General features: G+C 23.1%; 6 protein-coding genes across 19 annotated transcripts; 3 read left to right on the forward strand and 3 right to left on the reverse strand.

Moving 5' to 3' along the window:
* The first annotated feature begins 289 nt into the window (after positions 1 to 289).
* LOC122854702 (serine/threonine-protein phosphatase 2A 56 kDa regulatory subunit epsilon isoform) lies at positions 290 to 7,537 on the forward strand. 11 transcript variants are annotated; one of them, XM_044155624.1, is made up of 8 exons: positions 355 to 567; positions 830 to 1,215; positions 2,305 to 2,595; positions 4,851 to 5,128; positions 5,235 to 5,485; positions 5,798 to 5,915; positions 6,005 to 6,674; positions 6,755 to 7,537. In XM_044155624.1, exons 3-7 carry the CDS (start codon positions 2,457 to 2,459, stop codon positions 6,668 to 6,670), a joined length of 1,452 nt encoding a protein of 483 aa, XP_044011559.1. In that variant the 5' UTR covers positions 355 to 567; positions 830 to 1,215; positions 2,305 to 2,456; the 3' UTR covers positions 6,671 to 6,674; positions 6,755 to 7,537. The 11 variants fall into 11 exon arrangements, with proteins under 11 accessions (XP_044011562.1, XP_044011567.1, XP_044011565.1 ...); XM_044155631.1 differs by having other exon boundaries at positions 5,241 to 5,485; XM_044155627.1 differs by lacking the exon at positions 830 to 1,215 and having other exon boundaries at positions 290 to 401.
* Positions 7,538 to 8,978: 1,441 nt separating this feature from the next.
* Positions 8,979 to 10,424, forward strand: LOC122854731 (ras-related protein Rab-28-like). 2 transcript variants are annotated; one of them, XR_006373992.1, is made up of 4 exons: positions 8,979 to 9,311; positions 9,378 to 9,563; positions 9,636 to 10,185; positions 10,270 to 10,424. XR_006373992.1 is itself a non-coding variant. In XM_044155671.1 (3 exons), exons 1-3 carry the CDS (start codon positions 9,237 to 9,239, stop codon positions 10,107 to 10,109), a joined length of 735 nt encoding a protein of 244 aa, XP_044011606.1. In that variant the 5' UTR covers positions 8,979 to 9,236; the 3' UTR covers positions 10,110 to 10,424. The 2 variants fall into 2 exon arrangements, 1 of the variants encoding a protein (XP_044011606.1); XM_044155671.1 differs by having other exon boundaries at positions 9,636 to 10,424.
* A 601-nt stretch (positions 10,425 to 11,025) lies between these two features.
* On the reverse strand, positions 11,026 to 13,421 carry LOC122854701 (serine/threonine-protein phosphatase 5). Its single transcript, XM_044155623.1, has 6 exons — positions 13,101 to 13,421; positions 12,463 to 12,852; positions 12,094 to 12,386; positions 11,902 to 12,007; positions 11,311 to 11,843; positions 11,026 to 11,220 (listed from the first exon to the last, which is right to left on the reverse strand). The coding sequence occupies exons 1-6, from the start codon at positions 13,192 to 13,194 to the stop codon at positions 11,161 to 11,163; spliced, it is 1,476 nt and encodes a 491-aa protein (XP_044011558.1). The 5' UTR covers positions 13,195 to 13,421; the 3' UTR covers positions 11,026 to 11,160.
* Positions 13,422 to 13,636: 215 nt separating this feature from the next.
* On the forward strand, positions 13,637 to 17,088 carry LOC122854692 (ankyrin-2). Of its 2 annotated transcripts, none has more exons than XM_044155605.1 (8): positions 13,637 to 13,795; positions 14,192 to 14,308; positions 14,385 to 14,546; positions 14,635 to 14,832; positions 14,910 to 15,237; positions 15,309 to 15,683; positions 15,779 to 16,041; positions 16,139 to 16,769. In XM_044155605.1, exons 1-8 carry the CDS (start codon positions 13,778 to 13,780, stop codon positions 16,403 to 16,405), a joined length of 1,728 nt encoding a protein of 575 aa, XP_044011540.1. In that variant the 5' UTR covers positions 13,637 to 13,777; the 3' UTR covers positions 16,406 to 16,769. The 2 variants fall into 2 exon arrangements, with proteins under 2 accessions (XP_044011540.1, XP_044011541.1); XM_044155606.1 differs by having other exon boundaries at positions 13,638 to 13,795; positions 14,182 to 14,308; positions 16,139 to 17,088.
* LOC122854695 (acetylcholine receptor subunit alpha-like) lies at positions 16,982 to 22,334 on the reverse strand. Of its 2 annotated transcripts, none has more exons than XM_044155612.1 (14): positions 21,843 to 22,334; positions 21,631 to 21,704; positions 21,447 to 21,561; positions 21,214 to 21,353; positions 21,076 to 21,120; positions 20,866 to 20,975; positions 20,618 to 20,798; positions 20,401 to 20,516; positions 20,121 to 20,289; positions 19,914 to 20,050; positions 19,725 to 19,844; positions 19,462 to 19,653; positions 19,192 to 19,402; positions 16,982 to 19,099 (listed from the first exon to the last, which is right to left on the reverse strand). In XM_044155612.1, the coding sequence occupies exons 3-14, from the start codon at positions 21,496 to 21,498 to the stop codon at positions 18,902 to 18,904; spliced, it is 1,671 nt and encodes a 556-aa protein (XP_044011547.1). In that variant the 5' UTR covers positions 21,499 to 21,561; positions 21,631 to 21,704; positions 21,843 to 22,334; the 3' UTR covers positions 16,982 to 18,901. The 2 variants fall into 2 exon arrangements, with proteins under 2 accessions (XP_044011547.1, XP_044011546.1); XM_044155611.1 differs by having other exon boundaries at positions 17,090 to 19,099; positions 21,631 to 21,711.
* On the reverse strand, positions 21,616 to 24,176 carry LOC122853753 (frataxin homolog, mitochondrial). Its single transcript, XM_044154172.1, has 4 exons — positions 24,170 to 24,176; positions 22,976 to 23,091; positions 22,723 to 22,908; positions 21,616 to 21,711 (listed from the first exon to the last, which is right to left on the reverse strand). The coding sequence occupies exons 1-4, from the start codon at positions 24,174 to 24,176 to the stop codon at positions 21,616 to 21,618; spliced, it is 405 nt and encodes a 134-aa protein (XP_044010107.1).
* Positions 24,177 to 24,472: the final 296 nt, after the last annotated feature.

A 24,472-nucleotide genomic window follows, 5' to 3' on the forward strand; every position in this document is an offset into this window, starting at 1 on the left:
AAGTAGTGCTTGACATGAAGCGCCTCTATAGCCAGATAAATAAAACTAGGTCTATTTTTTTTTTTTAAATAAAAAAATATATTCCACTTCATTTAACAATTAAAATTATAACAATTAACAATAACTAAATACAACAATTGACATTGACAAGTGTCATTTACTGACTTTACTTTTTGACTAAATTAATACTCATGTTTCTAGTCTTGTTAAATTTATATAATCCCGGTCTAAAGTATAATTATGCATTAGTATTTGTAAAGCACGCGTGGAAATGTATACTCATATACGTATATGTAGGCATTATTTTCAGAAAAAAGCAGAAAAAAAAGGGGCATCTTCAAAGGTAGTTGGTGGTTTCTTCGACAAGTGAAGGGCGGACGGGTGTGTGAATTCTAGTTTATGTATGACATTTTTTTCTTTTTTTTTTTTTCATGTTAACTTTGTGATTGAATTAAAACTTGAAATTATAATTAAACTATATAATATAAAATAATTAAGTTCACACAAATTTAAACAATATTTAAAATGAACAGTTGTGTACAGTGATTTAATAAGGAAATAACATAAGTGAGCATAATTTTTTCCTATACATATGTATTTGTATATATACATATTTATTATTTATATGTATATATAAATTTACATAGTACAACACATGCATACATTTTTATATAAATATTTATATATACATGGATTATATATGTACACAAATATAGTTCATATATACATATCAATATCAAAAAAAAATTGTGCTCATATATAATAATTTATATATTTTTATTTTACTATGATTTTTTAAAAATTTTTCTTTTTGAATATATATTTTCAGTGTTAAGTAATGTTTAATAATTAATAATAGTGTAAAAATTTCTAAAACAAAATCTCATAGTTATCGGCGTCCTAAGTTTTTGTGGAAAAAAAAAAAAATGAAGCATATTTGCAATTGGTCGGGATTGTAGCCAACAAGAGCAGCTGATAGTGATGGCGATCAAGTATTACTCCTTATAAAAAAACGAAAAAAAAAAATTCTCCAAAGTTTGACATAATTAATTGATAATTTAATTATTAACAGTTTAGTTTTTCTTGTAATTTTTTTGTGTTATATTTTTTACTGAATTTTTTAGTTGTTTAAAATTTATCAATAAATATCAATTGATAGTTTATAATTACAATTATATTGTTAATTAATATAGTAAAAATATTAATAACTATAAGGTAAATAGAAAAAAAAAAAAAAATTATTTATTTATATCAAGATCAAAATAAACGTAGTTCAATGAATAACAAAAGTTGTTGCCTTAATACCGTGAACGCAACAATTCTAGTATGAAAAATAGTTAACATTAACAAGCAGTGTCTATCTAATTTTTTTTTTTTTAATCAATTAGATTTAATAATTACATGAAAAGTATAACAAATTAATTTATTTTTATTAAATATTTAATTTATTAAGGTGTGATACGACAAGTCTATATAAGCAACGGTGATTTGTATTTAACAACTCCGGGTGACTCGGATATTCGGACGGGTACGTAGCCGGTCGTGGCTATCGAATTCTCGCAAACAAATTTTTTCCATTTTTTTTTTTATATATAAGTATATATTTCTTTCTCTCTTTTAAAAATAAAAAAAAAAAAAAATCTAGTAAATGAAAACTAGTACATCAACGTAGCGTGTATATATATTTAATTAATTAATATACATATATATATTTTATGTCTTGTAAATTTGTGGTAGAATATTTAATGTTAATTTGTGAATGAATTACAATTATTTATATATAGTGTAGTGTATATTTTTCAATCAAGTGCAAGCAGCACACACAATATTAAATTCCATAAATAAGTGCTTATAAAAAAAAAAAATGTGTACTTTTTGGAGTAAATTTTTGTGACAAAAAAGAAAAAAAATACCTATAAAAAAAAGCCACCATTTGTATGATTATATTTTGAAAAGAAAAATCATTTATTTGAGTGATTGTTTAATGTAATTTTTAAATATATAAATTTGATAATTTGTTTAGAATAATATTGACAACGAAAAAAACATTTTAGTTTTATTTTGATATACATATATATACTTGTATATGTAAATTATTTGTAAGACAAGTGCACGCGTGGTGTGACAACGCCTAGGGACAATATTTTAAAATAAGTTTCAGTATTTATATATATTTAAGATTATAAATAATATTATTTGTTTAAAATATATTTGTGATATATTAACAATTAATTGTGAATTGTGTGAACGAGAAGAAAAAAAACGAAAATAATTGTTTTTTATATTTTTTTTTTTTTTCAATAGTGTCAAGTAATGTTGAGTTTGGTTACTCAGGATTGTATGTTGTATAAAATTTAGCCGCCACGACATCAGAAGAAGATCAGGGAAAGAGGCACAAGCGTGACGCCGGAGTTACAGATCTATCCAGCATCCGCAGTGCCTCAAATTCACCCAACATGTCATCTGGGACATTTGTTGATCGAATAGATCCCTTTGCAAAGAGATCACTTAAAAAAAAATCTAAAAAATCACAAGGTTCATCGAGATATAGAAATTCACAAGACGTTGAATTACAACAACTACCACAATTAAAAGGTAAACATAATCATATTATTGCTATTAATTCAAACAGACTTTATTTTCATTGAAAAAAAAAAAAATTATATTTTTATATATTTCATTTATTATTTTTGACATACAATTTTATTTATTACTAAAAAATTTTTTATATTTATTTTTTTGTAATTTTATTTTATTTTTTTATAGATCCTAACCTCTTTTGCATTTTAAACAACTAATTTATTAATTGTATATTTTTAAATTTTAATTTATCTCAAACATCAAATAAATGAAAAAAATTAATTTATTATATTTTTGTTTATATGTTTTTTTTTAAATTATTAATTATTGTCATTTTATTGCATTGACAAATTTTATATAAAAAAAATTTATATTTTGTGTTATTATTTATAATATAAAATATTAATTAAATGTTTTTTTTTTTTTTTCATTGAATTATTAATTACTTGTTGAAACTAGAATTTTTTATTAAATTAAATTATAACATGTAATAATTATTATTTATTATTATAACAAAATAATTTAAGATTAGCAAAAAAAAAAAAATATAATATGTTTACTTAATTTGAGATCATCTGACTCGTTGTATCTTATCAACACAATTCAGATAAAGTTTACCAAGAATTTTCCAATATATAAATAAAATATAATTTTTGAAAAAAAACTAATCATTTAAAATTTGATTGATTTTATAAATAATACAAAGTAACTTGATATGATATTTAAAATGAATATTAGTTTTTTTTCCTTTTCAATGATTAAATTGTCATGATGATAATGAGCTAAAGATGTTTTTTTATAATTTTATTGCACCTTATGTTATGATATTTAATAGTACAACACATGTCTCAGTGCATTTTTGTTATCTTAATCGGACTATCATAGTAAATAAAAATAAACCAAGCCTCACAATGGTAGCAAAAAAAAAATAAAAATAGTATTAACTAAAAGCCAAAAGCACGTGTGATTTACTTGGCTCAATGTCCTGAAATTTGATTTCTTTAATTTGATCAATTGAATTGTTTTTCCAAAGAGCAAAATTTCTATAAAATTGATAAATTATATTTTTTTTTTTTTGTAAAAATATTTATTGATTACTATTGTCAATCAATTATTCATCTCTTTATTTATTTTTAAACTTTAAAAAATAATAATTTATAGTTTAGTATAATTGACTTTTGATGTTATTAAAAATTTGTTAATAACTGTAGTTAGTTTATTTTTTTTTCTTCTTGTCATGAAGACGGCACGAGTCGACAAACAAGCAACGGGGAGTATTGATCCAAAATACTCGCGATTGCTACCCGCGCCTTGAATTCTCTCTCAGCTTTTACTTTTCTCTGTATTTTCAACAATTTTCACATTTTTCACTATTTTGTGGCTACCCATTATCACCTATATTATCATACTACTATGTCCAAATTTTATTATGTTGATCATTAGTAATTTATCATATATAAAAAAATTTTAAATATAAAAATTACTTCTTTTTTTTATTTTTATCTTAAATTATTCACTTATTATCATACTAACCTAATTTATTATTTAATTTATTTTTGTAAACAAAACTATTGATGTATCATTTTAAACACGTACTATTGTTGATGGATCAGACAAATTTATGATATAATTTTTTATTTAAAAAAAAAAAAAAAAAGATAAAAATAAGTTGATTTTATTTTTAGTCCAAAAAAAGAATGAGGTAATATTGACCAGTTACTGCTAAACCATATTTCAGAATAAAAAAAAAATTTATATTATATATAATATGAATATTTAACATACTTTAATAATTAAATTCCACAAAAAAAAAAAAATAAATTTCAATTATTATTTTTGTCTAATTAGTTTTATTTGTTTCCATACTGCTAATTTATAATTGATAATTTTTAACTTCAATAATAATTTATCGTTTTGATTTTGTAATTAATTTATAGTCATTAATATGACTAATTGATAATTCATAACTAAATTATTATTGATAATTAAATTATAAATTAAAATGTTAATATTAGTAAAAAAAAAAAAAACTACTTTTGTATTGCTGTTTCTACTACCACTATGAACGTACCACGTAAGTGGTATTAAATATTATCGAACCATTAACATCATCAACAATATATATACTTGAAATTAATATAAAATTAATTTATCAAATTATCATTCAATTTATACATAAAATAATAAACAAATTGTTTTAAAATTTTTATTGTATATTTAAATATTATAATTAAGTTTTTTTATTAATAATAATAATAATTTTTTTTCAGATGTTACTCCAGCAGAACAAGAAGATTTATTTACTAAAAAACTTCAACAGTGTTGTGTGGCATTTGATTTTATGGATCCAGTTGCTGATCTCAAAGGTAAAGAGATAAAACGCAGTACTTTAAATGAACTCGTTGAATATATAACAGCTGGACGAGGTGTTCTTACTGAGCCTGTTTATCCAGAAATTATTAAAATGATATCGGCAAATTTATTCAGAACATTGCCACCTAGTGAAAATCCAGATTTTGATCCTGAAGAGGATGAACCAATGTTGGAGGTATAAATATAAATATAAATATATAATTATTATAATTTATAAAGACATATAATTTTTTGTTACTTTTTTTTTTTTCTTTTTTTTTTTATTTTTTTCTAATCTAATGTTCAAGGTATCCTGGAGTCACCTACAATTGGTTTATGAATTTTTTCTACGTTTTTTGGAATCATCAGATTTTCAACCAACACTTGGAAAAAAAGTTATTGACCAAAAATTTGTTTTACAATTATTGGATTTATTTGATTCTGAAGATCCACGTGAAAGAGATTTTCTTAAAACAGTTTTACATCGCATATATGGAAAATTTCTTGGTTTAAGAGCTTTTATTCGTAAACAAATTAACAATATATTTCTAAGGTATTTATAATTTTTTTACTCTATTTTTTTTTTTTTTTTTAGTGGGTTAATGAGTTTTTTTCAATTGACAGTACATAATTAGTCTATATTTTAATAAAAAATCATATAAAATTAACGATGTTAAAGGTCTCACTGAAGGCTAAATTGACGTAAATTGATTTATATACATATATACACACTAATGTCTTTTTTTACCACAAGTGTTCATGACATAATAATAAATACTCAACATAAAATGAGTCTGTTTAAATTTAATACAATATGTATTTACATTAAAAAAAAAAAATTAAATATAAATTAATTTATTTACAGATTTGTTTATGAAACAGAACACTTTAATGGAGTTGCAGAACTTTTGGAAATACTTGGTAGTATTATAAATGGTTTTGCACTACCATTAAAAGTAGAACACAAGCAATTTTTAGTAAAGGTAATAAATATTTTTCTTGATTATAAAAATACTGAGTATCTTGAAATTTTAATTACACAAATAATAATGTATTTTTATTTTTAATCTAGGTACTGTTACCTTTGCATAAGGTTAAATGTTTATCATTATATCATGCACAGTTGGCATATTGTGTAGTACAATTTTTGGAAAAAGATGCATCATTAACAGAGCCAGTTGTACGTGGACTTCTTAAATTCTGGCCAAAAACATGTAGTCAGAAAGAAGTTATGTTTCTTGGTGAAATTGAAGAAATTCTTGATGTTATTGAACCAGGACAATTTGTTAAAATACAAGAACCATTATTTCGTCAAATAGCAAGATGTGTATCATCACCACATTTTCAAGTTGCTGAAAGAGCATTATATTTGTATAATAACGAATATATTATGTCATTAATTGAAGAAAATAATCATGTTATTATGATTATAATGTTTCCAGCATTATACAAGATTAGTAAAGAACATTGGAATCAAACAATTGTTGCACTTGTTTATAATGTTTTAAAAACTTTTATGGAAATGAATAGTAAGCTTTTTGATGAACTTACTGCAAGTTATAAATCAGAAAGACAAAAAGAAAAAAAACGTGAAAAAGAAAGAGAAGAATTATGGAAAAAATTAAATGAATTAGAGATTAATCGACGTGGTGGTGCATTAACATCTAATACAACAGTTACAGCAACAACAACATCATCAACAACAACAACAACATCTGTGACGCGATCACGTCCCTGAGCTGGTAAAATTAAATTTTCTTTTTTTTTATTGTTCTATTTATTTTGTATCTGTATATATTTAATTGATATTTTTTTTTTACAGATGAAAATTCATTTATTATGCTGCCCAATTGTTAGTTCTTAGTTAACATCGATTTGTCCATAACACATAATACATTGAAAAAAGAAAAAAAAATAATAAGAATAATTAAAAAATAAATAAATAAATATTAAAGAAAAATAAACAGTGTGCCCAAGGACAAAGTTATTATCGTTAAATAGTAGAACAAACAAATAAATGGGGAAAATCGAAAAATAAAAAACAAAAAAAAAAAAAACAAAAAAAAATTGAATAAATAATAAAATTAAAAAAAAAAAAAAATCTAATGTGTGTATAAAGAAGAGATAAAGGAAAAAAAAATAAGGCGCTCTAAATCACAAGAAGCAAATGATTTCTGATAATATAATTGTGTATATTAATTTTGTCCACATAATTTCTTTTTTTTTTTCTTTTTTTGACGACAATGTTTTACATTTGTGACGTATTTTTGAGCACATAACAGTCCAATCCCTCATAAAAATTTACTTGTGTCTTGCATTAAAGATGATGATCAATGTTTAACTGCAAAAAAAGAAAAAAAAAAAACAAATCAGTCATTGATTGTTGTCTGTCTATCAAATCATTTTATCTCTAATAACTTTGTAGTAATAATTTTTTGATTTAATTACGAGTCAGCTTCTTTTTGTTTATTTTTTTTGTTTTTTTTTTTTAATCAATTATTTACATAACTGAATGAAAGGGTAAATAATCCATAACTGTCGATTTATTTGTCTCCTTAATCACACTACCATCTCCTCAATGATCCATCAACAAATCAGTAGCGAGCGATGTTTGAAATGTAACATATATTATAATCGTATTAATGATAATGATATTTACTATAACAATAACATAATAAATTAGGAATACATTTAAAAAAAAATAAAAATATTTTAACGAAAAACAAAAATATAAATACCTATTGTCGATACAAAAAAAAATAAACAAAATAAAAATTTTAAATAAATTCTACATTGACAAAAAAATATGAAATTTAAATTAAAAAAAAAAACATACAATCTAATACTAACAATGAGTAAAAATGATAGTAACAATTTGGATTGCTGGACAAGCATAATGACTACTTTTTTTTTTTTTTTTTGTCGATAACAGAATAGACTGCATATTAATGTTTCTGATCATATAAATTAACAGAGTAATGGACGAAAATAAATTAAAAACAATATATATATATATATACATACAAAGATAAAAAAATTGTTTATTGTTTTTTTTTTTTTTTTAATTTTAACATTAAATGATTGATGAGCAATGTAATATCGAGAAGTGTTGATATATATAAAAAAAAAAAAGAAAAGAAAAACATGATTTGAGAGAAAACAAAATTAATTGTACCAAAATATCTATAAATTATTTATAAGAATAATTATGATAACTAATAAAAAAAAATAGAAGTAAATTAAAAAATGCATGTTTAAGGATATTATTAGGAGCTGTGCTCCCATCGGCCACAGTTGAAAGTGTACGTGGGATCGTTGAAAATTTCTTACAATTGCATAATTAAGAATATAAAATATAAAAATAATAAAAAAAAAAAAACATCAACAAATTGTTGAATTAAACAAATGAATGTAACAACCTTTCAATTGTTTATATTTCAACGTAGAATGTTACTGTGTACAATAAAAAAAAAAAAGTTGCCGGCTGTTGCATATTATACAAAAAAAAAAAAAATAATAATAATAATGATAACACTTGATGAATACTCTCTTCTTTTTATTAAGTTTAAAAAAAGAAAATAAATAAATAAAACATTCATAATAACGTTTTACTGATGATGAACTGAGTATTTTGAGACAGTTTATTCATTTAATTTATTATCATTTTGCAGTGTCCTAATATTATTAAATCTCAAAAACAAACAATGCACTTTCTTATTTATACATATAAAAACAATTTTTAAATCATTTCGAAATTCAAGGAAAAAATAATATGATAGAATAGTAAAAAATCTGGACAATTGTTTGGATGTACCGTAATATATTTTTACCATTTACAATTAGTTGTATAAATAGCAAAAAAAATTAAATTCATTATGCAAAAAAATCGTTGTACAAAAGATAAATAAATACAGTGAAAAAAAAAAAAAAAAATTGATTCAATATATTAAAAGTAAAGAGACTTTTTTCGTGTTTAAATAATTAACAAAAATTATTTCATGGTTTATATGGCCCAATGATAATTTTAAAAAGAAAAAAAAATCATTAAAATCATCTTATTTTACGTGATAATTACATCGAAGAAAGTTTTTAAAAAATTTTATCAGTGGGGAGAACTGAGTTGTCATTGACATTGTAGAAAACTTGATATGAAATTTTTTACACATTGCCTAGCACGTTACAACCACAACAAACATTATCGATTATTTTATTATAACTTATTCATGATAAAAAATGGTGTATTAAAAACAAACTAGTCTAAAATTAATAAATATTAAATTTATCATCAGGAAAAAAACGTCTAAATGCACGAAATTGAAGAGGATCTTACTGAGAAAAAATTAAAAATCGTACTTGTTGGTGATTCTGGTGTTGGCAAGGTAAATATATAAAAAAAAAAACATTATAAAGAAACATATACTGACATTTAAATATTTAAATTTCAGACAAGTATTGCATTAAAATTTTGTAATGATGAATTTAGTCGTCAATATAATCCAACTTCTGGATTGGATTTTTTGAAAAAAAATTTAAGTCTTGGACCATATAAAAATGTTACTCTTCATATATGGGATGTTGGTGGACTTGCACTTCATGGAACAATGCTCGATAAGTATATTTACAAAGCAGAGGTAATTTTAAATTTTTAAATATAAATAAAAAATTATTAAACAATTTAATAATATGTATTATTTTATTTTTAGCTAATAATGTTAATTTATGATGTGACAAATAGTTCAAGTTTTGATGTATTAGAACAATGGCTTGATACAATAGAAAATATTATTAATAATGAAAATTATAATGAAAATAAAAAACCATTAATGGTTATTGTTGGTAATAAATGTGATATGGAACATCAAAGATCAGTTAAACGTGAAAAATCACATCGTTTAGCAGCTGAAAAAAATTTAATTTATAATGATATGTCAGCAAGAACTGGAGAATCAGTATCATTATGTATTGCAAATTTAGCAGCCAAAGTATTAGGTGTACAATTAACACAAATGGATCAAGATTTTTGTAAGCCAATTGTAACTGCTGAAATTGGTGATTCTGTTGATATGATGTCTGTTCAAAGACCAATTAAACGACAACCAAATAAAAAAACATGTCCAAATGATTATCCAATCATTACAACATTACCAAAATCATCAGCAGTTTGTATATTGCAATAAAAAAAATATTTCCTTTTGTTTTTTACTTGAAATTTTGATTAATAAATTATACAGCTTTTTGGGCAATAAAAACAAGGTAAATTATGCATTATCATCATTTCAAATACCAAAAATAAATCATTAAACTTGTCATATTATTATAAACATGATTTATTAACAGGAAATAAAGTATTGCAATTGTTCATTCAACTGTCAACCATCTTTTTTATTTTTTATAAAATTATAGGTATGCGATAAATAACTAGGATGGGATGATTTTTATTTTCTTTTTTTTTTTTTGCCTATACAAATTGGCGTATCTATTAATTAATTTGTTATCATGATAATTATACAAAAGCTAATGAACCTTTGATTTGTATTATCATGCTATACTTTGATTACAATGCAATTAAAACGTCCTAAACTATTATATCCTAAATACTATTATTTTTTTAAACTATTTGTTGTTGTTACTATTATTTTATAAGATTTAATTATAATCTCTTGTGTGATGAAAATTTAATTCAATAATATTAAAGGCATTAAGAAATTTATCATTAAAATTATTATCAAATTATCGATCTTTATGAACTACGTGTTCATCCTGAGGATTGCTCTCTTGTTCACTTGATAAAGTGCATTGAGCATTAAGATATTGCAAAAATATACATTTTAATTTTTTAATTTTATACAAAATTTTTAAAACTATTATTGACTCTAATTGTATGTAAAAATTTTGATAATAACATTTTTTTCCATGTAAAATTAAGAAAGATTTTTATTGATTTTTCTAAATGCCTTATTTAATAGTTGAACTTTTTGTTATTAATTTTGTTTAAAATACAAAATTAATTATTGATTTTTTAATATACATAGTTTAATAATCAGTGTTTATAAATATTTCTTTTTTTTTTTTTTTTTTAAATGTCACAGAGCCCGTTAGTCTCATTCTCATTGATTAACTCATTTTCTTACATTTTAATAACAAAAAGAAAAAGAAAATAATAATAATAATAATAACACCACTTCAATCGTCATTTATTTACTCGGTTCCTAATTTTTGTTATTTCGATTACATCATGAATTTCATTAATGATCTAGCATACTGCATTGGCCTGATATCTGGATGAGGCTAAAAAAATAAACAAAAAAAATAATATAAATATATTTTACTTGGAGATATGAAAGTGTTAATATTATATTAAAAAATTTGAATACTTACAACTGCATCATATGATGTAAATTTAGGTTTCATATCATTACCAGTAATTGTAATAAATGCACCACGATTACCCATTGTATCACAATAATTTGGAGCAGAAAAAACAGTTATACATTTACCATCATGACCGATTTCATAACCATCATTTTTAACTTCATGACTACGTATAATATAATCAAGTCCATTTAATTTTAAGAAATTTTCTGTAATATCTGGTCCAAATTGTACACCAACACCTCTTTTACTTGGTGCTCTACCTAATTGTGGTTGTGGATCAGACCATAATAATTCACACATTATTCCTTCATCTGGTGGTTGACGATTTCTATCAGTTTCACGTATATTATCAAGTGTTATATCATCACGTGAAAATAAACCACCATGCATAACAAGTACTTTTTTATTTAAACAATGTGCAAGTGGTAACCAATTATATACTTCAGTAAATAGCTCTGCCATTTGTGCTGTATATTTTGCTTTAACTTCACCATCAAAACCATACATGTGATTCATAATTGCTGATTCATGATTACCTGAATTAAAAAAATTTAATAAGCTTTAAATTATATTATAAATTTAATAATAACTTGCCTCTTGACATGAAGAAATGATTTGGAAATAATAATTTAAATCCAAATAATGTAAATATACATTCAACTGAAAAAGAACCTCGATCAACAAAATCACCATTGAATAACTATTATATAATGTTAAGATAATTATATTTTTATGATAATATAATACGAGTTTTTTATAAATTAAATATATATTAATAAAGGATACATATGGATTTGTTTCTGATGGTAAACCATTGAGCTCAAATATATTTAAAAGATCATAAAATTGTCCATGTATATCACCACAAACAGTAAATTTAGAATCATCTGGTATTGGAACATCAACTAATGTTGGTTGTGCCATAAACCATGTTTTAATATCTAAAAGAATTTTATAAGCATATTTTCTATGAAGTGGTTTATTTTCTTCTTTATACCATTTGAGCAATTCTTTCATAAATTCCAATGTTACTTTTTGTCCATCATCAAGTTTTGGTCCAGTATAATCATCCTCAATTGCTAAAAATAAATTATATTTATTAAAAATTAAATTTTTGAATAATAGATTTAAATAAAATTATTTTAATTTTTTTACCCATTGCATCTAAATTAATTGTATCAGCAATATTTTTTTTATCATTATCAAGTGATATGGCTTTTTCAAATGCTAATTTTTTAACAATTTTATTACATTCAGTATATTTTGCTTTAGCATCAGCATCACTTGGTCTTGCTTTCATTACAGTCTCAAAATCTTTTAAAGCCAATTTAAATTTACTCAATGACATATAGGCAGCAGCACGACGATAATAACCTTTTACATAATTTCTGTCTAGCTCAATGGCCTTTGACGCATCATTAAGTGCATAACCAAAACATTCAGTTTTTAGATATGCAAAACTTCGATTACCATAATATGATGCCATTGATGAATTGAGTTCAATTGCTTTTGTATATAACTCAATTGCTTTATCATATGATTGATCTGAAATTTATAAATTTATTTTATTTTTATAAATTATACAGTCATATTTATTTTATAAATGTAATTTAGTTTTTTTTTTTTTTTTTTTCTCAGTTGATTTTAACCTCGTGTAATGGACATTGATCATGAAACATTTTTCTTGAATTAATATATTTTACAATTAAACAATAATAAAACATAAATAATATATCTATGAAGAATAATAAATTTTTTAAATAATTTATATAAATTTAAATAATTATACAAACTTTTAAAATGTTCATTAGCCGCTTCTTTAAATTTTTCCGCGTCAATTGTATTGTCGGTGTTAACAATTTCTGATTTCTCTTGATTATCAGTCATTGTTATTTTATTATGTTAATTAAACTTAAACAAATAAAAAAAAAAAAAAAATAGAACGTTAACAAATAGCTAATTACTATTTAATATTTAAGTTGTTAAAACTATATAATTGATATTAATTTTTTTTAATAATGACTCGATGAGTCTTTTGTGTGTTTGAGAAAAAATTTTTCTCTCAATGTGCTTTTAATTTTTTTTTTTTCTTTATCTGCTATGAAAATAACTGCAAAACATAAGTAGTGCTACCAACTTTATAAGATTTTTATATTAATTAACTTAAGACTGATTTACACTGTCATTTTCTTATTTATTCAATTTAGAAATTTTTGAATTTTTTGCTACAAATCTACAATTAAATTTAAAAAGCAATAATATAAATATTTATTTGTTAATTAACAATTAACAATTTTATTTAACAAATACTTTTTTATACGTATGATACGTATCAAACCCAATAACTACATTTTATACAACCCTGATACAAGTTTATTTGTTGCTGGTATTTGTCAAATTTTTATAACAATGTTTATCAAGTAACAAAAAATCCTACTGACAAGTTTCTTTTTTTGTTCTAAAAAAATACATGAATAATGGAATCAAAGTAAGTATATTTGACTTTAAAAATTGTTATTTGTTGTCAAATTATGACAACTAAAACTGCTGTTACAGCCTATTATCATGGTAGTTGCGTTTAATGAAAACAGAAACAGGAAGTTTATTTCAATTTCTCTCTCTCAAATGGCAAAATAAAAACTTCCTGTATAATTTAATTTTTTAAAAAAATTTGACATATTTATATTACAAATAAATATAAATTACAGATAATAATTATTATTAATAGTATTTATAAATAACACTAAAAATATTATATAAATAAATAACAAAAAATAAACCTAACCTTTTTGGGTTATGGTTACAATTTTAAGATAAAAAATTTTATGCAATATTAACAATAGATTGACATATTATTAAATATATATTTAAAAGCTTGTTTTAGAAAAAAAATATCTGTCTGACGTTGTTGATACTTCATAAAATGCAATCAGGTACTATCTATACAACGGATCTCCAGAGTTTCAATCATGATACAATCACACTACCAGAAGGTCTTCCAGTAAGTCAAATATAATTTAGCTTTTGAAGCTTTTTATATTATTATTATTAATGAATATTTAAATGATTAATTATAGATGGAAGTTGGATATGTATTAGATGATTCACCAAAAGGTCATGTACAAGATGTCCTAACAGTTGTTGAACTTGGAAAACAGTTATTACTATATGCTAAACATGGTGATACTGAAATGGTCAGAGATCTCATGTGCAGAGGTGCACCATTTCAAGCTGATCCAGTAAGTATAGCTTTATTGATTATGAATTTTCATAAATAAAATAAACATTTTATAATTAACTTTTTGTTTTTTTTTTTTCTTTTTTTAGATGGGCACAAGTGCCTTACATTTTGCTGCACAAAATAATCAAATTGAAACTGCTGATGTTTTATTACGTGCTGGTATTTCAAGAGATGCAAGAACAAAAGTTGAAAGAACACCTTTACATATGGCTGCTTATGAAGGACACGATCAAATGGCTATTTTATTATTAAGATATGGTGCAGATGTTGATAGCAGAGATATGGTTAGTAGTTAATTTAATATATATTATTGATTGCTAGTTATTAAAATTTATAATTAAATAAATGAAATATTTATTAGCTGAAAATGACACCCCTACATTGGGCAATTGAGGGTGAACATGATGATGTTATTCATGTTTTATTAGATCATGGTGCTGATCCAAAAGCACTAAGTAAATTTGATAAAACACCAATAACACTGGCATTTGAACATCATCGATTAGATCTTGTTGATATTATGCAACAAAAACGTCAAATAATTAAACCAAAATTAATGCCACAAGATCAATTATCTGAATTTGAGTCACAAAGTACTGTACAAAAATTAATACAGGCACAAATTGCACGACAAAAATTGGAAATAGAACAACCATATAATAAACCATATCTCAAAAAAAGTATTGAAGGTAAAAAAAAAAAAAATATACCATTGGATAAAAAATTGAGTATATTTAATTTATATTATTTTAATTTGCAGTAATAAATAAGCCACAAGTTGTTTATCAACAAGTTTATCCAACTTCAATAAGTGGTGATGATGGAGATGATGGAGATGATGATAATGATGGTAATGATTATAATGATGGTGATGGTTATAATGATGACGATAATGATGATGACGATGACAATGATGATGATGATAATGATGAGGATTATCAAGATAAAAGTTCCGAGCTCATTGATACAATAAGTAATTTATCTTATGAAACATTAGATAAACAAAAAGACATTGAGGGAATTAAAACATTTGGAAACTCATATGAATTACTTGAAGCAATTATGGTACCACCTGAAAATGATACAAGTATCGTTGAAAATGCAGTAGCAAGTGGAGGAAAACTTGTAATGACAGGTAATAAATTTATATAAAAAAATCACTTTAATGTTGCTATATTGCTATCCCTTTGTACAAACATAAGCTAATTATCTTAATTTTATTTTTATTAGAAGCTGGAAAAAGAGCATATAAATTAACTGGAGCTAATCAATTAGGTGTTAAAAGATTACAATTAGCAAGTGGACAAAAAGATATAAGAAAAAAAATATATACAATTGCTAAAGCTGATCAATTATTTAATGATACAACAAATAATATTAAAGGACCTAATATATTAAAAAAAGGAAACATTGGCAATAAAACAGGCAATTTTGTTTTAGCATCAATTCCAAATAATACCACAAATGTAACGCCTCTTAAATTAGCATCTAAGGTAATTAAAACTAGTCATTAAAAAATTATAACGAAATTAATAAATAAATATTTTTAATTGCTTAATTTAATAATAATATGTATTTTTTTATATTTAGAAATTTATAAAAATAAATACTTTGAAAGATGGCACAGAACGTGTATCAGAATCAGCTGATGATGCTGATGAAACAAATGATATTAATTTAAATATAAATAATGATAATAATATTGAAGAAATAACGGATATTGGAATTTTAAATAAACAACTTGCTGAAGCAAGAAAAGCAGCTGCTGATTATCGTGAAAAATTAAAAAAAAAAGAAGCTGAAGCTGAAATATATGAACAACAACTTAAAAAAATTAAAACACTAAAAAAGTACTAATTAATTTTTTTAATTTTATTAATTTAATACTTTTATTTTTTATTTATTAAAGTCATTTTAATCATTTTTCAGTGTATGTTATTTATTTTCACATTTTATAGCTATTATTTAGCCGCACAGCGACTTTATTTCTTTTTTATAAATTAATTAAATTCATTTGGGCTTTATTTAAACTAATTTTATCGAATAAGTTGATATTTAAATTGATGATAAATTGATGAAAATTAATACTTGAATAATTCATATTAATTTTACAATTTAGTTGAAAATATAAATAAGCATTAACTGAAAATATTTATCGAAAATTTCTACCACTTATGATTTATTATTTTTAATTAACACAAAAAAAAAAAAAAAAAAAAAACAAGGCTTTATGAAAATGAAGAATTTCTATATATTTTCCAAAATGAAGACACCCAATTGAATGATTAAAAAAAATCCTGTGATATTGTGATTTAATTAAAACAATTTTCAAATTACTATAAAAATATTTGAGTAATAAGTATTGATGGAAAATATTTTGTTCTTTTTTTTTTTTTAAAATAACAAAAAAATATGTGTATTGATCACATTAGATTTTATACTACAATAAAATTTAGTCAATTCTAAAGTTTTTTTATATAATACTTGATGTATTGAACATATTTTTTATAATAAATAAAATATAATTCAATACTTAGAATGTTTTTTTTTTGTTTTTTGGATTTTTTTCTTGGTGCGTATATTATTATTTTGTTTTTTTTATATATTTACAATCTAGATAGATATATATTTTTATTCGTTGTTTAATTTATATTATAATTAATGTGTTTAATTAATTATTTACTATGGGACCAAAATTATAAGTTTAAAATGATTAATTTTATCATTTTAAAATTATTTTAGGCCTCAAATTAGATTAACATAATTGAAGAATATATTATTAAACACATTGTTATAATAATTTTCTATAATCATATACAATTTTTTCTAATTTTTTTAAATATTTGTCGTTTGTTCTACTGTGACAACTTTATTATTTATAATCGTTGTTTAAATATTTTTTTATTCCTGTGCTTAAATTTTTTATAGTCAAATTATATATTTTATGCAAATTAAAATTTCCAAGTTGTACAAATAAAATAAATAAAAATTTCTTTATCTGTTTTTTTAAATGAAATTATTAGGCTGAAAAATAATCTAAATTATATCATGTTGTGTTAGATTTTCCAGAATCTATATTTATTTAAAAATATTATTTTTTTATAGCTATTAATTGAATTGTTCCATTTGCGTGCGACAATCACAAGCTTCGATAAGCCGGTTAAACAGTTAATAGAAAGTTGAAATGAAAATTAATCAAATAATTAATTACACTTAAAAAAAAAAAAAATAATTACATTTTATTAATTTTTAATTTTCTTTGATCCCTCGTGTTTATTTTATTTTTTGTATTTTATATTTTATTTAAACTATGAAAATGCAAAGGTAAATACAATCAATTGACAAATTTATTTACTCTTGACTAAAACATGGATAAAAATATAATTTAAAAAAAGGTCAGTTAAAGATTAAAATTGCTAGATGAAAAAGTAAACTATAACAATTAAATTACTTCAAAAAAAAAAAAATGAAAATTCAATTATTAAAAAGGAAAATAAATAAAAGAAAAATTAATAATGTTTATATGAAAATTTGAAAAAAACAATATTTTTATTTTAAACGTGACTTAGTGCATTTTTGTGGCTAGTGTATATTTAATTATTAATATTTATAAACACCACGAGTTAAAAGGCAGGTTTAATATTTGTGAAATATGACAAATTTTATATTATAATTTTTACATACATATCTTCTTTTTTTTTTTTTTTAACTTCTCATATTTTTGAAAACTTCAAAGTAACAGAATAAAAATATAAAAATTTTATTTTTATATATTTTTAAAATCTCTGTAAATTTTTAATCAGTGTAAATTTTTGTAAATTCAGAAAATCACGAAGAATCAAAGACAAGTGAGGTAATATAGAAAAAAAAAATAAGAAAAATATTGTTATCCAATGAAAATTTAATTCTCATTAGATAATATTATTTTTTAATTATTTTTGTAACTTAATTATCTAATTTTTTGTCATTTAAAAATGCACAAGTTTATAATGCTACATTCATTTTTTTTTCTTTGACAAGTATAGTCTAGTTTTTTTTTGTTTTTTAGAATTTATTATTATTTGTGAGCATATATGTATTTTATAGTATATGCCAAAGGCCTAATTTCTATATAAATATTTTTTTTTATTAATATTCTAAAAACATTATTACAGCGGGCCATGAAAAAATATTTATGAGCTTTCTCTTTTCTTATCGTTCGTTCTGATACAGGAGTTTAAAATTTGTTGTATTTATTTTTCAAATAATCTCAATGATCAATAAAACAAAATCTATATATTTATCCTGTTTTTAAAAAAAATATTTGCTCAATTAAAATTACAAAATAAACTATATACGAAAAAATTTTAATACTCAAAGAGTTGGAATGATGTGAGGCTTGGCAGTAGTTGAGGCAATTTCTGATAGTCTTATATCAATTGGTATACGATCATCATACAATGTAGGTGCTTGTAAAATAATACCAGCTGTACCAACAATAACTGCTGTTGTAAAAATCCAAAGAAATAATCTATCCAGTACCATCGCAACATATTTCCAATCCTCTTTAATCTTATAAAAAATAAAATATATAAAATTTTTTTTAAAAAATCATTGACTATTATAATATTTAATTTATAAATTATAAATTTTATAAATTTTACCTTGTTTGAATCATCCTCTCGTTGGGTATGATCAGCAATAAAACTTATTGCTTCAATAGCTTTATACAGCTCAGGACAATAATGCCAATTTTTTAAAGTTTTATATAATGTTTCAACAGTATCTCTAGTTAATAATTGTGATGTTAATGGTGATATTAATCCTGATCCATGAATTTTACATGCACTGCCTAAACTTGCTGCTTCTAATTCTCTGAAAAATCAAATTAATTTTATTAAAATATTTTTAAAATTAAGTGATTATATTGTTACCTTGATTCTAGTACATCATGTGAATCAATACTAGAAAAAAAACTTGAATTTTCAATGAGTTCTGGAGTTGAAGGATCAATTGATGATGCAGGATCACCATTGCAAGTTTGTATCATAATACGCTGCTGGCTTTCATGACAACTAGCTAAATTTTTTTTATTAATTTCCAATTGTGATTTAGGTTCAGGAAATCTATTAAATTTAAATATATTATTTATTACACAGTATGTTAATTATTTAATGAATATATTACAATTACTTACCTACGCATTACCAAGAGTCTTGGTAATACATGTATAAATACACGACGTACCCATGGTGCCATAACATGAGTTTGTGGTGAACGAAAATGAACATTTAAAACAACCACTGTTACACATATGCTGTACAGAAAAAAAAAACAAGAGTTATTTCAATTTAATTATGATTTTTTAATGTTATTTTTTTGTTACCTAAATGTATCGAGAATCATTGTGAATAAAACAAATTTTCCAAGTAGTGGTACGACTAATGATGTTGGTGGAATTATCTCAGCCAAGAGAAGAAAAAATACAGTCAATGACAGAAGAATAGATATCGAAAGACTGACCTAAAAAATTAAGAGAAAAATGAATTTAATTTTTGTTGTTAGCTTATTATTAACAAATTTTTTTTTTTACCTTTTCACCACTGTCACTGGGTAGATAAAAAACTAGTACAGTTAAAAATGATATACCCATACAGGGTATTATTAAATTAACTGTATAAAATAGAGTTTTTCTTCGCATTGTTATGTTAAATGTTATATCAAGATAAGGCTCATCACAGCATGTATAGTATTTTTCATTTCTGGAAATGTTAATTGAATGAAAAAAATTGAACAAAAGTGTGTATTTAATAAATTAATTTGATGATAATTAAGATTTAAAAACGATGTGAAATTAAAAATACTTGTTTTACCTTACAGCAGGAACTTCGAGAATATCCCATTCAACTGAAGTATAAAATTCTGAAAGATCAACACCAATATCAACGACATTACTTCCATGGACCTCATCAATATGTCTCAAATCAACCTGAAAATTAAATTATAATTCATAAAAATATATTATACATATACTTTAATAACACATTTTTTTTTCAGGTCAAAATCTACAGAATAATTAAATGGAAATACCTGAAAGCCATCATAAGTCCAAGAGCCAAATTTCATAACACAAGTTTGTTCATCAAAAGGAAAAAATTCAACATCAATTTCACATGAACTTTTGTAAATAGCTGGTGGTTTCCAATCAACTCTTCCAGTATAATTAAGAGTTGCTTTTGTTGCAAGTGTTACTTCAAAATTTCCATCAGCACTAAAAAGATAAGTAAATATTTATTAAAATAAAGTAGAAATAATTAATTGTTTATTAACAAACATACTTGTTGTACAAAACTATATCAGGTCGCCATATGTGATCAGAAGGCACATGTAACATTTCAACACCACCATATTCTTTTGGATCCCATTGAAGTTTGTAATCATACCACGACTGAAATACAACAAAAATTCAATTAAAATTTTATCTGAATAAACGGATTTCAAGTTCACCAAGTGGATCAATCAAAATGGAAATTATAAATTATGATTACCTGCTCAACCCAGAGATTTGTTGTCATAATTTGATTTTTTAAATTCTAAAAATATAATTATTGTATTAAAAATAATTATTTGTTTTGCAATTTGATTATTTTTTTTTTTTATAGAAATATAAATTTAATTCTACTTGCCACATCTATTAGCTGAGACAATTTTAGTTTTATTTTCACTTGTAATGCATCTGTAACATTGACAACTGGACGTACAAGTTTGTTATAATTTGACAATAAATCATCATAAAGTCGTTTTGCATCTGGATTACCAAAGCATCCTGAAAATACATTTAAAATATCATAATTAATTATAAAATTAATATATATTTCAAACTGAATATTTTTTAGATAAATATGAAATATATTTTTACCTGATATGAGAACTAAAACAATCCACATGGTTCCCACCAAATTTTTCATCATGTCATTATAACGTCACGTTCGTTCTCTTTTTCTCCTGGATAATTTTGTGATGCAGTTGATGTACTAGAATAATTAATAAACACAAGTTTAGTATATCCTGAATATTATAATTTAAAATCAATCAACACTTACAGGATGTTGTTGGCAAGTTTTTTTGGGTACCATGAGCATATTTAAACGCTTAGTGTCCATGAATGAATAACTTCCTTGTCCCTGTTAATTTTTTATAACATTAAATTAAAAAATAACAAGATTCAATGAACAACAATCGTAATCGTAATGAATATGTTTTGTAAAATTACATTTTTAATAGTTATTAAATAAAAAAAATAGGTGTTACTTACCTGTCAAGTAACTAACGAGAACAAATAAAATTTGTTTGTGTTTTTTTTTTTTATAAATATTACACGAATTATTACAAAGCTATCAATTCAATTTTCATTGTAATTAAATTTAGTTGATATTTATCATATCATTGTTATGTTTATAATAAACATTAAAATTTCATAAAGAATCAATAAATAATAACACCAGTTAAAATGAATCAACAAAAAAAAATTTAAAAATAGAATATGTTATTGAAATAACAAAAAAAAAAATATCAGGGTAATTAAAACAGTGTGTAACTAGACAGAAATAATAAGCTTTAATTTAAACCAACAAATTTTATTAAAGGCCTAGTGTTAATGGAGGATGATAATTGTGTGATATTCGCCACCGCCCTCGCAAATACAGCTGGTAGCAAATTTTTTTCTACAGCGCGAGCGCAAATCGTTTCATATTGTCTTGATATATTATTAATTTTATATAAACACCCCCTGGTAACTATTTAGTATCTTATTGAATGTCATGGCTAAATGATTCAAAAAAATATTTAACATATCAAAAAAAAAAAATAAATTAATTAAGTTTGATGAAATAGAAATTAATATGATAGAAAATTTAATGGTAAATTTAAACCTCAGCTATAATAATCATCTTTGAATTTAAAATTTTATTTGGCTTTATTTTGATGGATAGACTGATGAATCTTTCTTGAAGAATATAATGTTTTTGTTATTAAATTATAATAAAAATGTAATGTAGTAAAAACAATTTTTTGTATTTTACCAATTTTACATATTTAATGAAATTGCTGATAATCAGCAGCTGTTCTTCAATAAAACCAGCTGATTTAAATAAATATTTTGCTTCAAATGACGTATATTTCATATTATAATATACATGGCTTCTTTCGTTAAGTTGTAAAAGTGATTTTCCATCGTGTTTGTAAATCCACATTCCATTTATAAAATCATAACGTTTTGGACCAGATGTTGGTGATGATAACCAAATTTGTTTATTGGGAGTTTGACGATTAACAACATAAGTACCATAATTGGTACCAAGTTTAACTGTTAAAACACCATCCTAAATAGAAAATATAGGTTCATTTTAATATCAATATATTAAGTAATTATTATTTTGTATTCTTTACCTGACATGACACATCAGCTTCATCAAGATGAACTGCAGCCTCAACCAATTCATCGAAATATTCAGTCAATAAGTCCAAAGTTTTGTCTGCTATTTTTATGAACTCCACAGTATTTACTCACGCATTTATGATGTTGTAAATTCATCTAATAAATAATTAGAATATTATTTTATTATACTATGTTGAATTTATTTTAAATTTCGAAAAATTAAAACTTGACCTTTTTACAACATATTGATACTTTCTGGCTGTGTAATTTTATTTTTTGAAAGGATTGTTCCACTTAAATTTTAAAAAGTTTAATAATTTTTTGAGAAAAATTTTTGGGATAATGCAGTACATTATTGATGAGAAAAATATAAGTTCATTTAAATCAATGTCAATAATATTGTCAAACAATGAAGGAGGAAAACCATATAGATTGAACATAATTAATTAATACAAAAATGTAAATATTAGATGCCCCTTCATTGGAAAGTTATTGATCGTTTTTTTGGTCAATACCAATCATAAACAACAACAGAACGGTGTAAAAAATTTTAGTTGTCACTCAGACTGATATTTCTTTTTTGAATGTTGATCATGCATCTATTGCCGCAATTAAACATTTTTTGCTTACAACCAGTAGTTTATACGTTTTCTTTTGTTGCACGCATTTATTACCAAAAATCTTAACATTTTCATACAAAAATTAATAAATGAACATTGCCACGGTGTAATACTTCATCAGTTGGCTACAGTTAGTTGCCATTTTATTTTAAATCAATACATATTATTTACATAAATAAATAATATTAATATTTAAATTGTTATTGTTAAAATTCATTATGAAAACTCAAGAAGAAGTATATTATAGTTTCATATGGTATGAATCAGCCTATTGGGCCAATATTACTTTAAGCTCTTTTACTCTTTTTGTTTTACAAAAACAGTTTATTTATTTTTTTACAAAAATAATGTTAGTTTACATTTTTATGTGAAAATTACGTCAATTAGTGATGCCCGGAGTTGCAGCAAATTGATGCCTCTTTTTAAGCAGGAAATTATTAGCAATTAATTGACAAATACCAGTTTTAATGAGTGCAAATATGTTTAAGAAGACCGACACTTACACCAGCATTTTACCAGTCAGTTGTTCATCGAACACAGAATCAATTTACAGCATTATTTTGTCAGATAACTCTGTCTTTTCACCAGTCATTGCTGCATTTAATTAATCATAATTAATAAAATAATAGTCTATTAACTATTGTTCATAAAAATCATTGCTAATATTAAAGCAGATATTGTTTAAAGAAAATAAAAATATTTGTTATTGCAGAGGCAAATTGCCAAAGTTGCTGTGCAAATTTATGTGCTGTGAAAGAGGTTATTTAAATGACATAATAATTACAGTTATATAAAATGATCATACTAATAAATATATTTTTTGTCAAATTGAATATACAACACATAGATCCAAGTTGTTTTAGAAGCCATATATCAGTGTAAAATTTT

The sequence above is a fragment of the Aphidius gifuensis genome, linkage group LG4 (genome assembly GCF_014905175.1).
Source record: "Aphidius gifuensis isolate YNYX2018 linkage group LG4, ASM1490517v1, whole genome shotgun sequence".
NCBI classification, from domain to species: Eukaryota; Metazoa; Arthropoda; class Insecta; order Hymenoptera; family Braconidae; genus Aphidius; species Aphidius gifuensis.

What these genes read in the sequence shown, in the direction of transcription:
- LOC122854731 (XM_044155671.1), top strand. Translation starts at nt 9,237, where the DNA reads ATGCACGAAATTGAAGAGGATCTTACTGAGAAAAAATTAAAAATCGTA. An exon ending in GTGATTCTGGTGTTGGCAAG is followed by an intron (nt 9,312 to 9,377) that starts GTAAATATATAA and finishes TTTAAATTTCAG; the next exon opens with ACAAGTATTGCATTAAAATT. An exon ending in AGTATATTTACAAAGCAGAG is followed by an intron (nt 9,564 to 9,635) that starts GTAATTTTAAAT and finishes TTTTATTTTTAG; the next exon opens with CTAATAATGTTAATTTATGA.
- LOC122853753 (XM_044154172.1), bottom strand. An exon ending in AAGCTGATGTGTCATGTCAG is followed by an intron (nt 22,909 to 22,975) that starts GTAAAGAATACA and finishes TTTTCTATTTAG; the next exon opens with GATGGTGTTTTAACAGTTAA. An exon ending in AACTTAACGAAAGAAGCCAT is followed by an intron (nt 21,712 to 22,722) that starts GTATATTATAAT and finishes AAAAATTAACAG; the next exon opens with GGACAAGGAAGTTATTCATT.
- LOC122854692 (XM_044155605.1), top strand. An exon ending in CACTACCAGAAGGTCTTCCA is followed by an intron (nt 14,309 to 14,384) that starts GTAAGTCAAATA and finishes GATTAATTATAG; the next exon opens with ATGGAAGTTGGATATGTATT. An exon ending in CACCATTTCAAGCTGATCCA is followed by an intron (nt 14,547 to 14,634) that starts GTAAGTATAGCT and finishes TTCTTTTTTTAG; the next exon opens with ATGGGCACAAGTGCCTTACA.
- LOC122854701 (XM_044155623.1), bottom strand. Translation starts at nt 13,194, where the DNA reads ATGACTGATAATCAAGAGAAATCAGAAATTGTTAACACCGACAATACA. An exon ending in AATTAATTTAGATGCAATGG is followed by an intron (nt 12,387 to 12,462) that starts GTAAAAAAATTA and finishes ATTTATTTTTAG; the next exon opens with CAATTGAGGATGATTATACT. An exon ending in TTACATCATATGATGCAGTT is followed by an intron (nt 11,221 to 11,310) that starts GTAAGTATTCAA and finishes TTATTTTTTTAG; the next exon opens with CCTCATCCAGATATCAGGCC.
- LOC122854702 (XM_044155627.1), top strand. Translation starts at nt 2,457, where the DNA reads ATGTCATCTGGGACATTTGTTGATCGAATAGATCCCTTTGCAAAGAGA. An exon ending in ATTAACAATATATTTCTAAG is followed by an intron (nt 5,486 to 5,797) that starts GTATTTATAATT and finishes ATTTATTTACAG; the next exon opens with ATTTGTTTATGAAACAGAAC. An exon ending in ACAAGCAATTTTTAGTAAAG is followed by an intron (nt 5,916 to 6,004) that starts GTAATAAATATT and finishes TTTTTAATCTAG; the next exon opens with GTACTGTTACCTTTGCATAA.
- LOC122854695 (XM_044155612.1), bottom strand. Translation starts at nt 21,498, where the DNA reads ATGATGAAAAATTTGGTGGGAACCATGTGGATTGTTTTAGTTCTCATA. An exon ending in CTCGAAGTTCCTGCTGTAAG is followed by an intron (nt 20,290 to 20,400) that starts GTAAAACAAGTA and finishes TAACATTTCCAG; the next exon opens with AAATGAAAAATACTATACAT. An exon ending in GAGAGGATGATTCAAACAAG is followed by an intron (nt 19,100 to 19,191) that starts GTAAAATTTATA and finishes ATTTTTTATAAG; the next exon opens with ATTAAAGAGGATTGGAAATA.